The 13,884-nt window shown below is 38.4% G+C and overlaps 1 protein-coding gene across 1 annotated transcript in view; it reads left to right on the top strand.

Moving 5' to 3' along the window:
• TMOD3 (tropomodulin 3) overlaps window positions 1-11,364 on the top strand; it is an 85,432-nt gene extending 74,068 nt beyond the window's left edge. Inside the window, exons 7-10 of the mRNA XM_055320132.1 lie at window positions 887-994; window positions 3,681-3,824; window positions 4,810-4,954; window positions 8,419-11,364. Coding sequence (XP_055176107.1) covers window positions 887-994; window positions 3,681-3,824; window positions 4,810-4,954; window positions 8,419-8,453 — 432 coding nt within the window. The 3' untranslated portion in view covers window positions 8,454-11,364. The remainder of the gene's footprint in view (window positions 1-886; window positions 995-3,680; window positions 3,825-4,809; window positions 4,955-8,418) is intronic.
• Window positions 11,365-13,884: the final 2,520 nt, after the last annotated feature.

The following is a 13,884-nucleotide window of genomic DNA, read 5'->3' as shown; positions in this document are numbered from 1 at the left end:
CTCATGTGAACGTGTGAACCTATGTTTTTCGTTTCTGTGGAACCTAGTAGTGGGCTTTCTGGGATCTTGAGTTTTAGAAAATATAACTCTTCCTTAGAGTAAGGAAGAGTGAGTTAGGAGGGCATAGGGGTGATTAATTACCAGAGTAAATTCAGATTATCTCTTGAGTATTGGTCATTGTATAATAGCTGCATTAAGAATTCCTCATTTTAAATATTGATTTATCTGAATTGAGGGCTGAGAGAGCATCTGGGAATTACAAGAACATAGGGAATAAGACCTCTGTGCTCCTTTAGCAGACGTTCCTTCCTGTAAGCAGAAGAAAGCAAGCCTTGGAAAAAGCTAACATTCCTAGTTGATCACTAATCTTAACTTTAAAAAATTCAGTCCTTACATATCTAAATCAATAATAATGACCTGAAAATAACCAGACTACAGGGAATTGCAGTCTTGGTATTGAAGGAAGAAATTAGTGCCTTCTAAAAATGTATCTTTCCACATTTCAGGTAATGCAGGGTTAATCTCTCTTAATACCTTTTAGCTTAAACTAAGTAACATCTCTCTCTCTCTCTCTAGAAAAGTGGATCCATTTTGAATACTCAGGTGTTGACGTTTTATAATCCAAATAGTTAAGTGTTAGGATAATGAATAATATTTTAATCAAAATGCTAGAGAAATAGTGATACATACTCTGCTGTAGGCCAGCAGTTTGTGCAAATGTACCATAATAGAGAAATGAAATAGATATGAAGGAGGCTGTTTTCACCTGTAGACTAAAGGTTTTGTTTACATAGTTTCTGAATACATTTAATGAAAAAATAGCAAGCACATTTGATTAATGGACCAAATTTCCTGAAAACTAAAATGTCATATTTTGTCTTTCAAGAATATCCCAATTCCAACCCTAAAAGATTTTGCAAAAGCTTTGGAAACCAACACACATGTGAAATATTTCAGCCTCGCGGCCACCCGGAGCAATGATCCTGTTGCTGTTGTAAGTAAGCTGCTACTGATAATACTGAAATTATAACGCTGGCATGTTACAGAGGTGGCTAAACTGATTTTATTATCGCAGTTTACTTTCTTTTTTCAATCAGTGTTTAGCTCACTATTAGGCAAAGCATTATTTACTATTTTATGTTTATTTTTTCCTATTTTTCCTCCCTGTAATTTTTAAAAACATAAGTCATACAATATATGCTGTTTTGCCACTTAATTTTTCAGAGAACAGTGTATCTTAGAGATCTTTTCATATCACTACATAAAGTTTTACACCATTCTTTTAACATCTGCAGAGAATTCCATTTATGGATCTACAGTATTGGATTTTGTCAAATGCTTTTCATGTATGTATTGAGGTGGTCAATGGGTTTTGGCCTTAATTCGATGTATTACATTATTAATTTTTGCATATTAAGTCAACCTTGCATCCCTGCAGTAAATCCCACTTGATCATGGTATGAACCTTTATTTTCACTTGGCTTTGAGGACATCACTCCCTTTGATTCTCCTTCCTCCTCACTGAACATCCTCACGGGTCCCTGTGTTGGTTCCTCCTCATCTCCCTAACCTCTAAGCATTGGAATGGCCCAGGGCTTAGTCCTAGGTCCTCCTCTTTTCTCTGTCTACACTCACTTTTTGGATGATGTCCCTCTCTTGCATTGCTATGTATTATCTATATATGCTTTTGACTCCTAGGATCATTCCCCCCAGGTCATACCCCTCTCCTGAACTCCATGCTCATGTCCACCTACCTACTTAACACCTTGCTTGGCTGTCTAACAGACATCCCATGTAGTCCCAAACCAAACTTCTGGCTTCCATCTCACACCTGCTCCTCTTCCACTCTTGCCTGTTTCACCAAAAGACTTAATTCTTTTATTGCTCAAGACAAAAAGAAATGGATTTATCCTTGACTTTCCTTTCTCAACAACGTTAAGTGTATATCCAGCTTTGTCTTCTAGATATTCCAGAATCTGTTTCTCACCATTTCTCAACTACCATGCTAGTCAGTCTAAGCCACTATCTTCCCTCATCTGGATTATTGCAGTAGCCTCCTTACTGAGCTGCCTGTGTCCATCTTTCCCACTTCAAAGCCAGTTTTTTTATATAGCATCAGAAGGGATTTTTTTAAAAAAACTTTAGTTACCTCATTCGTATACTCAGAACCCTCTAGCAGCTCCCATCTCACTAAGAATAAAAATCACAATCTTTCAGTGGTCTTATACTTGCCCCCTTTTTCTTTTTAATATTTGTTTGTTTATTTGAGAGAAAGGGAGCAGTGAGTGCCCAGTGGTAGAGGGGTAACGGAGGGAGAGAATCTCAAGCGGAACTCCTTGCTGAGTACAGAGATTGATGTGGGGCTCGGTCTAATGACCCCAAAATTAGACCCGAGCTGAAACCCCAAGAGCTAGATGCTCAACCAGCTGCTCCACCCAGGCACCACTACTTGCCCGTTTTTACATTCTACAGCAGACATACAGCCTCTTGCTCTTCCTCAGACATGCCATGCATGCCCCTAACTTGGGGCCTTTATCCCTTTTTCTTGCCTATAACTCTCTCCCTAAAGATATTTCATATCGTTTTATGTCATCCCTTTGAGTCATTCTTCAAATGTCACCTTCCTGGTGAGGCCTTTCCTGACCACCTGATATAAATTAGCAACCCACCTCTGCCCCCCCTCCCCCAGCACTCCTCTCTACCTAGTTTCTTCATCTATAACCCTTTTAAACATCTGATATTTCACTTATTATCCTGCCCCCCCCCACTAGAATATAAGTTCCATCAGGCAGGGACTTCTATGTTTTATTTCTAAATCTACAGAGCAGTACTTAGTCAAATAATCAGCCACCAGTAATATTTGAAGAAATGTGTATATATACAGATGGATGGTAAGGGATTTGTTCTACATAGCTAGTTGTTACCAATAAAAAGTACATGTGTATGGGTATCTGTCCCAACTTGTTTCTAGAATCTTTGCCCCCTCTTGCCTTTTCATTTAACTTGACTTTAAGTTCTGGTGTCTGCCTTAGGCATCCCTTCCCATCTCAGCCTTGAAAATCAGTCCATAAATTATCTTCATTTTGGCTGCACAGTAACCCAGCTGCAGTAGGACTCAAGTAAGAAAAGTTATTCCAAAGAGACCTTGATGAAGTTAGTCCTACATAGAAACTTAGAGAAAGTGTGAGACACAGGAGAAAGTAGGAGGAGTTAGGGTATCAGTAAACATAATAGCGTGAATAGCAGCAGAGAATATCACCAACAGAGGATTACATGTGACACATCTAAATTCTGTGACAGGGATCCCTGGGTGGCGCAGTGGTTTAGCGCCTGCCTTTGGCCCAGGGCGCGATCCTGGAGACCCGGATCGAATCCCGTCGGGCTCCCAGTGCATGGAGCCTGCTTCTCCCTCTGCCTATGTCTCTGCCTCTCTCTCTGTGTGTGTGTGACTATCATAAATAAATTTTTAAAAAAAATTTTTTTAATAAATAAATAACTTCTGTGACAGGGTATGTGTGAAAAGTAGATACACATGAGGCCTGTGACATAGTGTGTCCAGCCAAAACAATCTAATGAGAAACATCAAAGCAGTTATGCTAAATATTGTATCTGTCTGTGGCAGGTAGAGTATGTGATAGGCACCATCAATTTTATCTCTAAATATGTTCTTTAATTTCTAGGCTTTTGCAGATATGTTGAGAGTGAACAAAAATTTGAAGAGCTTAAATATGGAGTCCAACTTTATTACAGGAGTTGGGGTTCTAGCACTGATTGATGCTTTAAGAGATAATGAAACCCTGGCAGAGCTCAAGATTGACAATCAGGTTAGTGCTCTACAGCATTGACTGAGGAAGCCACAGCCCAGTCTGCCATGGAGGGGCTTGGGACTCAGGAGGTAGGAGGGGGGCTTTTGGGGGAGCCTTTTGGGAAGGTGGTGGCCTAAAAGGAGATGAGGACATTTGAAGCATCCAGAATATTAACTTAATATCTTTAGTATGGGTTTGAACATATTTATAGACTTGTGCAGCCATCGCCACTAATTCCAGAATGTTTTCAAAAGCCCTCCCCCCAACCTCTGGCAACCACTAAGCTACTTTCTGTCTCTACACATTTGCCTGGTTGGAGAGCTCATATACATGCAATGGTAGAATATATGCCCCCTTTTTTTTTTTTTTTTAATGTGGTCTTTTGTATCCACCTTTTTTCACTTAGCAAATTATTCTGCAGGTTCATCCATGTTTTAGTATAGATTAATAGTTATACTTTTTTATGACTGAATATTATATGTGGGTGGTTTCTGCTTTTTCAGTATTAGGAATAATGCTGATAGAACATTCACATACAAGTTTTTATATGAAGATATGTTTGTTTTTTAATGTTTTCATTTCTCATGGGTACATACTTAGGAGTGGAATTGCTAGGTCACGTGGTGACTCTGTTTAACTCTCTGAGGAATGGCCAAGTGGTTTTCCATAGTAACTGCTCCATTTTACATTTGTCCCAGCATGTGTGAAGTTCCTGATTTTTCCACATTTTTGCCAACACTTGTTATTGTCGTTTTGATTATAGTTATCCTATAAAAATAGGTATGAAGTGGTATCTTGTTGTGGTAATCCAGTTTTTTGATATCTCTGTGAACATATACTGAGCTTTAAAGTTTTGTTTCTCTTAAGTATGTGTGTACATTGTAAGAATTGGGAAAATTTTAAATGACCAACAGAATCAGCATGTACGTGAATGTCTCAGTCTTGACTTACCTTGAAAAGTATTTTGATCTAGTTTATTAATACTGCTCTTTAATTATTCCAGAGGCAGCAGCTGGGGACAGCTGTAGAATTGGAAATGGCCAAGATGCTTGAGGAAAATACAAATATCCTTAAATTTGGATATCAGTTTACACAGCAGGGACCTCGAACCAGGGCAGCTAATGCTATAACAAAAAACAATGACTTAGGTAAGACATATGCATTTCATAATCAAATTTCTGAATTGTGTCATTAAGCTAATGTATTAGAGGAATTTTAAAAAATTTTTACAATAAACTTCAATACAGATTTTTCTGGCCTTTGTTTAGAGATTACTGGGTGAGTGAAATCTTCTGTCACGAACATTTCACAGCTTTAAGTGAACAATTTTCTACCATAAATGTGATAAATGCTTCCTGAAACAAATATTTTGTTCTCAGTTACAAGACCCCTTTTGGAGCTATCAAAGATTTCAACATTTCAGGAAAATTTTTTGCCTTTTTTATCAAGCAGGCCTAGATAGAAATTAATTTTTACATGAAAAAATATGAATTATAGTTTTGATCCAGGTTTTATAGCATGTGGCACGTGTCTATCATCCTTACTGGTCTCCCTGCACAGCCACGACTGGGCAGTTTGTCTTCTTGCTGTACATATCCGCCAAGGTCAGCCATTGCCCATTTTTTCCCTGGTTCCTGCTGAAAATACTGCTGAGGCTTGTGCTTCTTTGTGAAATAAGTTTTCCAGCCAAGGCTGAATTAAAGAATACTATGCTTGTAGTTTTGTTTCTACAGGTTTCCAGTAATTGACTCTTTTAAGTTTGGTGTTTGTCTTTGAAATATTTTAAAGATGTGTTTAGACAAGAATTAAAGTAAGACTTCTTAAAGGGAGTAACACTTCAAAGTGATGCAGTTCTTCTAAGCTTCAGCAATATTCAAGTTTGCATTCCTTAAAGGTTTCTAAAGCTGAAAAGTTACAGCTTCCTTCCCTTCACCCAGATCACTGTGAAGAGCATTAGTTGAAACCTTTCTGTCTTTGATAACTTAGTTTCCCATAGAAGACTTTAGCCTCTTGCATTTTAGAAAATTGGTGTGTGTGGTGTACTGTTGATTCGCAGTGTCATTTGCAGTCATGCTATTTCCATCGAGAATCAACAGTGTACCAAAAGATGAGAGAACCCCAGAGAACTGTTTCCTGGGCTGCTTTATGTTGACACCGCAGCTTAGTGAGGAGGGGTCCGTGTGTAATGGAGGGTGAGGTGGCCACACTGTAGGTACAGTCTGTTGCAAAGCAGAACCAGGAGAAATCAGTTTTTTTGTGTGGGTAGCTCTCAAGACCCCCACTTCCTGCTGTTTAGGTCTGAACCAAGCCAGAGTTTCAGACATGAAATGAGAATAAAGACATTTGTGGAGTGGGGAATTACATGGATAAAAGCTCACATTTGGGATCAAGCTAGTTATCTATATGCTGAGGGCAGCTTGCAGTTTTGAAAATGGACTCTCACTGCAGGATGCTGCCTCCGAAGTAAACTTTTTCAGTAAGAACTTGATGCTTGAAGCTAACACAATGGAAAAATGTTGCCACCAGATTCAGAGGGAATGCTGGCTTCTAGAAGGCACTGAAATGAGATGAGAAGAAACTTAGTTTCTTTGGATTTTTTGTGAGAGGCATTTGAGAGCCATTATTGGCCCCTGAATGTCTGATTAAAAGGATACTTCAAAAAAAACCCTCTACTTTCTATTCTTGTAGGGCTAGGACATGAGGTTAGAACTTACTTTGCAATTGATCATAAAGTATTGAGAACGTATATTAATGAAGTGGGATTTGGCAAGAAATTGCCAAGGAATTGTTAGTAGGGCCGAATTTATAAACCTCTCCTGTAGCGGCTGAACGGAGGAATTGCTGGTAGCAAGGAGGCACCGAGTGAGAAAGAAGAGGCAGGCCCAGCACTTTGCCCAATCTTCTGCTGCGTGCACATGGCACCTTCAGCTGGTTTCTCCAGCCCCACGCGTTGACCTCTGCGCCCAGCTCAGGGCGGCCAGCATAAAGGCCACTTTCTTACCTGCAGTCTAACATGAAGCCACCAGAAAGACCCGTCAGACCCGTACAAAACTTGAAGCATGTACAGAATCTCCTGGGCATATAGGTTTTCTTCACCTTGCAAATGGGCCTATATCAGATCTTTAGTGTTGATTTTGATAATGTCTTACCTCTCACTGTTTCCTATTCATTGAAATAATCCCACCTACTCCCATCTCCCCAGCCGAGAAGCATCCTAGCTGTTACCAGCAGAGAGAGGTTCTGTGGCACACATGCAGTATTTGCTTGAACTCGAGTCTCCTACTTCTGTCCTGACACCAGCTAACTACATCATTTCGTACCTTTTTTGTTGGCTCCACGGTCACAGATCTCCTTTATATGTATGCTTTTTATAACATGCATTTTAACATCTGAAATGGTCTGTCGATAACATCCAAATTCTGTTGCAATTCAACATTTTCTTGGAAATGTTCTACCCTAAAGGGCTAATGTGATTAGCTTTTCAAATATTTGTGTTTTTCAGAGCTCTCTATATATGAATTAGATTTGTATTTGGGGACTCAAGTCTTTGATTTTTTCCCCTTTTTTCCCAGTAAACATGCAAAACTTGCTTTTCGTTAGTTAACACGGGCTAAAAATTAGAGTGAAGGTTGTACTTAATTAGCTAAGTATAAAAAGGTTCATGGGAACCTGATACTTTAGCTCTCCTGGTTTTTACTTCCTAGTAGGCACCCAGCCAATGGCTGGACAAGCTGTAATACGCGTAAACTTGAATGTCTGCTTGAAGGCCCTGTCTATCCTACTCTGAGTACGGCCTACTGGTTTGGGGGTCACTAGTCTGAACTGGCTGGGGGCTCCTGAGACATATGCACCTTTCTTTTACTCCATCCGTTGAACTAGTTGATTGAGCACTTTGGTGTCCAGTTTATACAATCACCAGATATGATCTTACCACATTGCTAGGGTCTGAGAGTTCATTACTTTGTTGTTTTGTCAGAACATGGTTCATTTTGTAGGAGACAATAGAAGGAAAATTTGGAAAGCAGTAGCAAGTCATTTACCTTTAAAATGGTAAAATGAAAAAAATAAAATGGTAAAATGGCATGTTCTTTCACAAACTAAATAGGTTCCAGTGCCTAGTCAGGAGAGCATGCAAATCATTACTTTTAGTACTTTCTCTTCCCAGCTATCTGAATGTCACTTCAGAATTTAACACAGTAAATTTAGAAGTCATTGTTTTATTTTTTTCTTCCATATCTTTTGTGAATTTATTTGTATGTGTATAAGTCATTGTTTTAATAGGTATCAATGCTTATAATAATAAATGAGACAGATACAGTGATGTGAAGGGGACTGCGGAGCAGTTTAGATTTCCCCCACTCCTGTGGGAGTTCAGGTGAGATGAGGACACATGGTTCTCATTTTGAAAACCCCTCAGTTCTCAGCAAGGAAATGGCAATGATGAAGGATGTGAATATTTCATTTTAATGGCCTTTTATTTTTTTATTTAACTACAAATGGGCATTTATGTGCAACTCTAACTGTATTGATTATATAGAAACTTGTTGGTTACAGGCAAGTTAACATTGTACAAAGTAACAGGGATTTCTAACCTTTCTTTTTTTTCTCACAGTTCGCAAAAGACGAGTTGAAGGAGACCACCAGTAAGTCCACCAAGATACAATCTTTGGGAGACTTTTAAGAGGTCACCAAAAGCTCATGTTGGTGATGTCAGATGTAACATTTTCCTGGGTAGAAGGGAAAAGACTGGAAATCTTTTTTTTTTTTTTAAACTACATGTATCTTCTTTCTAGTTTGTTATTAGTTTCAAATTGTAAAATCAATAGTAGGTGGTATTTTGTATTTTATAACATTTCTTCTGCTAAAATCAATTTTAATTTAGCTTATTAATTAAATGGTTTGTGATGAGTCATGAGTTTAAAATACAAATGTAGAAGTTTAGGAAATCATTTATGTAGAATATGAACATTTTAAGGACCAATCTTTTTTAAGTCAAAAAGGGACATTACTGATATGAGAATTGCTATTGGACCTGTTAGGTACAAGACATTCATCAAAGCTTTCTTTATTCCGTCATGGGGAGCCCTTTCCATGTTTTAGAATATGTGAACTTGGCAAGAGTATGCTTTTTGCCTCTATCAAGAAAGCAAAATGCCAGGATTTTAAAACAGAGGACTCCAAATCAGGTCATCTGTTCAGGAGTAAAAGCACATCTCTGGGAGAGAGAAAGGTGCCTTCTGCATGTTCCAGGTCATTGCACTTGTCTGGTGTATGTGCGTCAGAAACACCTGGACTCGTTTAAACAAAGCCATCAGCACGGCCAGGTTTACATACGTCGTTTCAAAATGTCTAAATTCATTATAGTTTATCTTAATTGGGCATTATTAAATTTTTGTGAAAGGTCATATAAAAAGCATGTAAGTAGGCAAGGTATTTTCTTCCCTGTAAAAGGCATGTTGCCAACTCTTGGTAATTTAAGATAAGAAAAAAAAGGCTATTAAACATGTGTAATCAAAGATAATAAACGTGATGGAATTTGAGTCTGAGGCATATGCAAAATGGTCATCAAAACTGATGATTACTGTAAATTAGAAACTGGCCTGGGTATGAATTACTGTTGCACACAGTATTGTGAGAATTCGTGCATGTGCTGCAGAATTGCAAAGACAGTAGTGACTCAGGGCTCACTACGAATTGTCTGACCAGTAAGGAAAACTGTCCTTCATAAGCCTAATTTTTATTATGTTTCCTTTCATCTTACACTTTTTTGGTCCACATGGTGTAAAAGTAATCTCTCCTGAGAAAAGTTTCTTCCTACTACTCCTGCTCACAGTATTCAAATGAACACTTGAACAGTGTCGCATGGTGAAGGCTGCCTCCAGTGCAGGCGGAGTGACGGGATTTGAACCTGGATTCACCCCCTGGCTCAGGGCAGCTCCTGGAGCAGAAGGGCGCAGAGCTATCACAGCTACAGGAGACAGGCAGGAAGAATTCAGGCCTGGCTATATCATTTTCAGGGAGTAAAGGGAAGAACCCCATTTAAGAGGGGGATAGGTCTATTGATTCTTTAGGCAAGGATTTTTTAAATTGAATTACAAAATGTTACTCCTTTGGCTTGGGCTGGACAGTTTACTTAATGAGCTAGGTAGGCAGTGTCTTCTGTGCTCTGGTTATAGGCTGCCTCAGCAGGCCAAAGCTTCCCTTATAAGAACCAAATGTCTTTGTTGTGTTAAATCAGTATCCAGTGTTTCCAAGGGGCCAAAGACAGACTTTGCACTATTACTTTTCAGTTAGAGACAACTGATATATATTTTTTCCAAGTTAGCAAGTGTTCCTGTGTGTGTCTCTTCATATACAACTTTGGAAACGTGCTTGATTTTAGAGACTGTACACTTGCAGCAGGATGGAGAGTCAGCGTGGAGGGAGTCTAAGGCTACCCGTTATACTTCCAACAAGCTTTCCTTGCTTGCACTGTCCTGTATCAATGAATTGAGAAGTATATTACCCCTTCTACTGTGAGTTTTTTTAAAAAAAAATATACATAGATGGGGCCCTACACAGTATATGTATCGTACTTGAGGCTAGGATCTTTTTCATTTGTTACTTACCACAGTAGGAAGAAGTGTTTTGCTTCTACCATTCTAGTCCTGAGCTATGACAGTTCATTTTATAGCTGAAGAAACATTTCTTCATAAATATCTTTAAAAAGATGAACATTGATCCAATTGAGGACAGAAAATCAAGAATTGTAATTACAAGGGAGAAAACTGATGTTTACTTTGATCTTTAAAATTCTGGCACCTAACCTTTCAGTAACTTCCAGTGTTCTTGTATAGTTTTAAAATGTTGTAATAGATTAGGGTTCTGAAATAGTCTTGATTTTTTTAAAACCAAAGATTTTCTAAGACCTTAAAACATTCTGTATGCTAACCAGTTTAAACTTATCTGGTTATCTCATCAAAGGATATTCTTTGCATTTTTAAATTGCCTTAAGAATCTTTTAATTTCCCCATTTTGTAAAATTTTACATTCCTATTTGTCTGAAGTTCTAATTTTGCGAGTATGTCTACATGAAATTGTATGTATTGAAAAAAGCAATATTAATAACTAATACTGATATTGTTAAAAAGGATTTTGGTGCTATAAACTTGTAGCTTAAATCTAGTAGAAGTCTTAAGTATAGGCAAAATACATTTCCCAAGGGTGCCTGTCATTTAAAAGACCAAATAAACATTTTAAAACATAGTGTTTTAAAAACTAGCAGATTGTTAGTAATTTCAAGGAGAAATTATCTTGGTCATTAAGTTGCAAATTCCTATTTAAATGGAGTAACCCACATACTCCCTTTGTGCAATAGGTGCACTCTGGAAAAGTTACATGTAAATAGAACTTTGTAAATTGTTTTTCCATTGACAGTATCTGATGTATTTTCACTTAAAAAGGGGATTCCATGATAAAATAAAAATTTTAAAAGAAAAAATGTTTTGATAAAATGTTAATCCTGTTCTGTTGTACATTATATTTAATCCTTGCTGCCATTAAAATAAGATAAAAAGAGTCTCATGAGGTTTCATAAAATCTGATATTTTTGGTTCTGTGCTCCCAGAGCGTGTCTTACTTCCTGCAGATCCAAGGGCTGTGCTTTCTCTGGAATCCTTAGCAGTAAGTTCAGTCCTATCCTTTTGTTCCTTCATCCCAACTTCATAAAAGTTTTTTAAATATTATTGAGATATAATTAACATAACTGTATTAAAGGTGTACAACATGATTTGACATGTATATATTGCAAAATATCTACTCCCAAGTTTAGTTACTGTTACCTCTCACAGCTTAAAAAAAAAAAAAAAAAAAAAAAAAAAAGATTTTTGCTTATGATGAAAATTTTTAAGATCTACTCTCTTAGCAACTTTCAAATATGTAATAAGGTATGGTTAATATGTCACTATGCTGTACATTCCGTCCCCAGGATTTCTTCATCTTCTAACTGGAAGTTTATAGCTTTGACCACCTTCACCCACTTCCTGCCCCTGCCTCTGGCTATTCTGTTTCTCTGAGTTCAGTTTTTTTTAGATAGTCATATAAATGAGATCATACAGTACTTGTTCTCTGGCTTATTTTACTTGGCATGATGCCCTTATAGCCACTTCATGTTTGCAGAGCATTAATTGACCACATGGCACCCACGAGCACCAAACTCACGGACGTACCAGAACAACTCCTGTTGCCCTCAGACAAGGGTGTAAGTTCTGGGGTCTAATGATCTACAGAACTGTCTTCTCTGTCACCTTTCACTGAGCATTCATGTTTCTAGATAATTCTCACCGCAAGACTTGCTTACTAAAGAAATTCTTCACTATTTTTTAATCAAGAAAACATATTAGCAAAGATTTTTCTGTCATTTTAATTTGGTCATTCTTATCTCTTCTGCATTATAATTCAGCTCCAAAGTTTGATGCTCAAATGTCATTAAACTTGGTTCATAATAGTGAAGTTTCTTTTGAAAACTCTGTACTATAGGCATTTAGAACTTACCACATCATACTGGAATAATTTCAATGAAGTCTATCAAATATTCTATAGACTTGGACTTTTTGAAATATCCCTTTAGTTCCTGTGTTCTAAACTTTCTTACGTACCCCTTCAGGAACAAGCTTATTTCCTGTAATTATTCTATCCTGCTCTATGAGGCCATATAAAATTGTTAATACTTCACCATTTTTACCCATAAAAATAGTAATTTCATACAGTTGAAATCCCACCAGTACTGTCTAGTCTGGCCATAAAGGTGAATTGACAAACATGAAGAATGGTTCTGTGGACCTGACAGGAACCAAGCCTACGATAACCAAAGATTATTTTTACAGCAAAGCAAGACCTTTCTTACCTGGCACCCAAAGCCACCAAGCGAAAGAGGAAATCTGCGTAATGTGTTATAATGGGTTTGAGGAATCTTTCAGAGATAAGTGTCAAATACTTTAAAATTTCCAGAGTTCCAAAACTGGGAGGAATGAAGACCTTTCCCATGCATCTTTACTGTTGGCCGGCCTTCCGAGGATGGCTGTTGGGCTGACGTTCTCCTGCAGGAGGTCTTGATGCCCGTCCTCTCGGGCAAGTAAGGAGGCTCCGGCAACTCCAGCTCTTGTGAGTACGAGTGGCCCTGGGGACACAGTGTCCTCATGCCCAGCACGGTGGCCCCTGCTCTTTTAGGGACCAAATGATGAGCATGGCCAACCATATGTGGGTCAAGTCATCAAACATCTTTTGTCCTTCGATTGTGAAGCTTTCCTTCATGTCTGCCAGGCCTGAGGGCCTAGAGATCCCAGCCTCAGGCCTGTTTGCAGGCCTAGCAGAGCCTCAAGGCCAACCCCTGTGAAAAATAGCTGACCTTACCAAGAAACGGTGCTGGTATCTCTTGGCGTTCTGAAGGAGTCTAGCCTTTCAGGAGGTAGTGCTAATTATGGATGTGTTTACTATACAACCATGGAATTATGCTTTAAAAGTTTTAAAAGGAAGGGAAATACAATTCTGGAATTTCCTGCATGGTGAGATGATGGGCCTTTTTTTTTCTTTGACCGTATCTATTTAACAATAAGACTTTTTTTTTAATTTTTTTTATTTATTTATGATAGTCACAGAGAGAGAGAGAGGCAGAGACACAGGCAGAGGGAGAAGCAGGCTCCATGCACCGGGAGCCCGATGTGGGACTCGATCCCGGGTCTCCAGGATCGCGCCCTGGGCCAAAGGCAGGCGCCAAACCGCTGCGCCACCCAGGGATCCCAACAATAAGACATTTTAAAAGATATATCTAATTAGTATCAATTTTCAGAGATCAAGAAATATAAATATTGAATCATGAGGGATTTACATGGTCAATCAAATCCAAACCCCAGTGAGTTGAGGAAACCTTCAGAAAAGTCATGTAACTTGCCCACGATAATACAATACTAGGTACCTGCTATGTGTTCCAGCTAGTGTACCAGTCACAAAGCTAGGAGTCAAATCTAGTATTTTCTTGCCCATTACCCTTTCCTCTAAACTTGATGATGACATTCATCTCAGGTATTTTGGGTCTTTCTCC

Source organism: Nyctereutes procyonoides, unplaced genomic scaffold (assembly GCF_905146905.1).
Source record: "Nyctereutes procyonoides isolate TBG_1078 unplaced genomic scaffold, NYPRO_anot_genome, whole genome shotgun sequence".
In the NCBI taxonomy this organism is placed as follows: Eukaryota; Metazoa; Chordata; class Mammalia; order Carnivora; family Canidae; genus Nyctereutes; species Nyctereutes procyonoides.
This window is presented reverse-complemented; position numbering and strand designations above follow the sequence as displayed.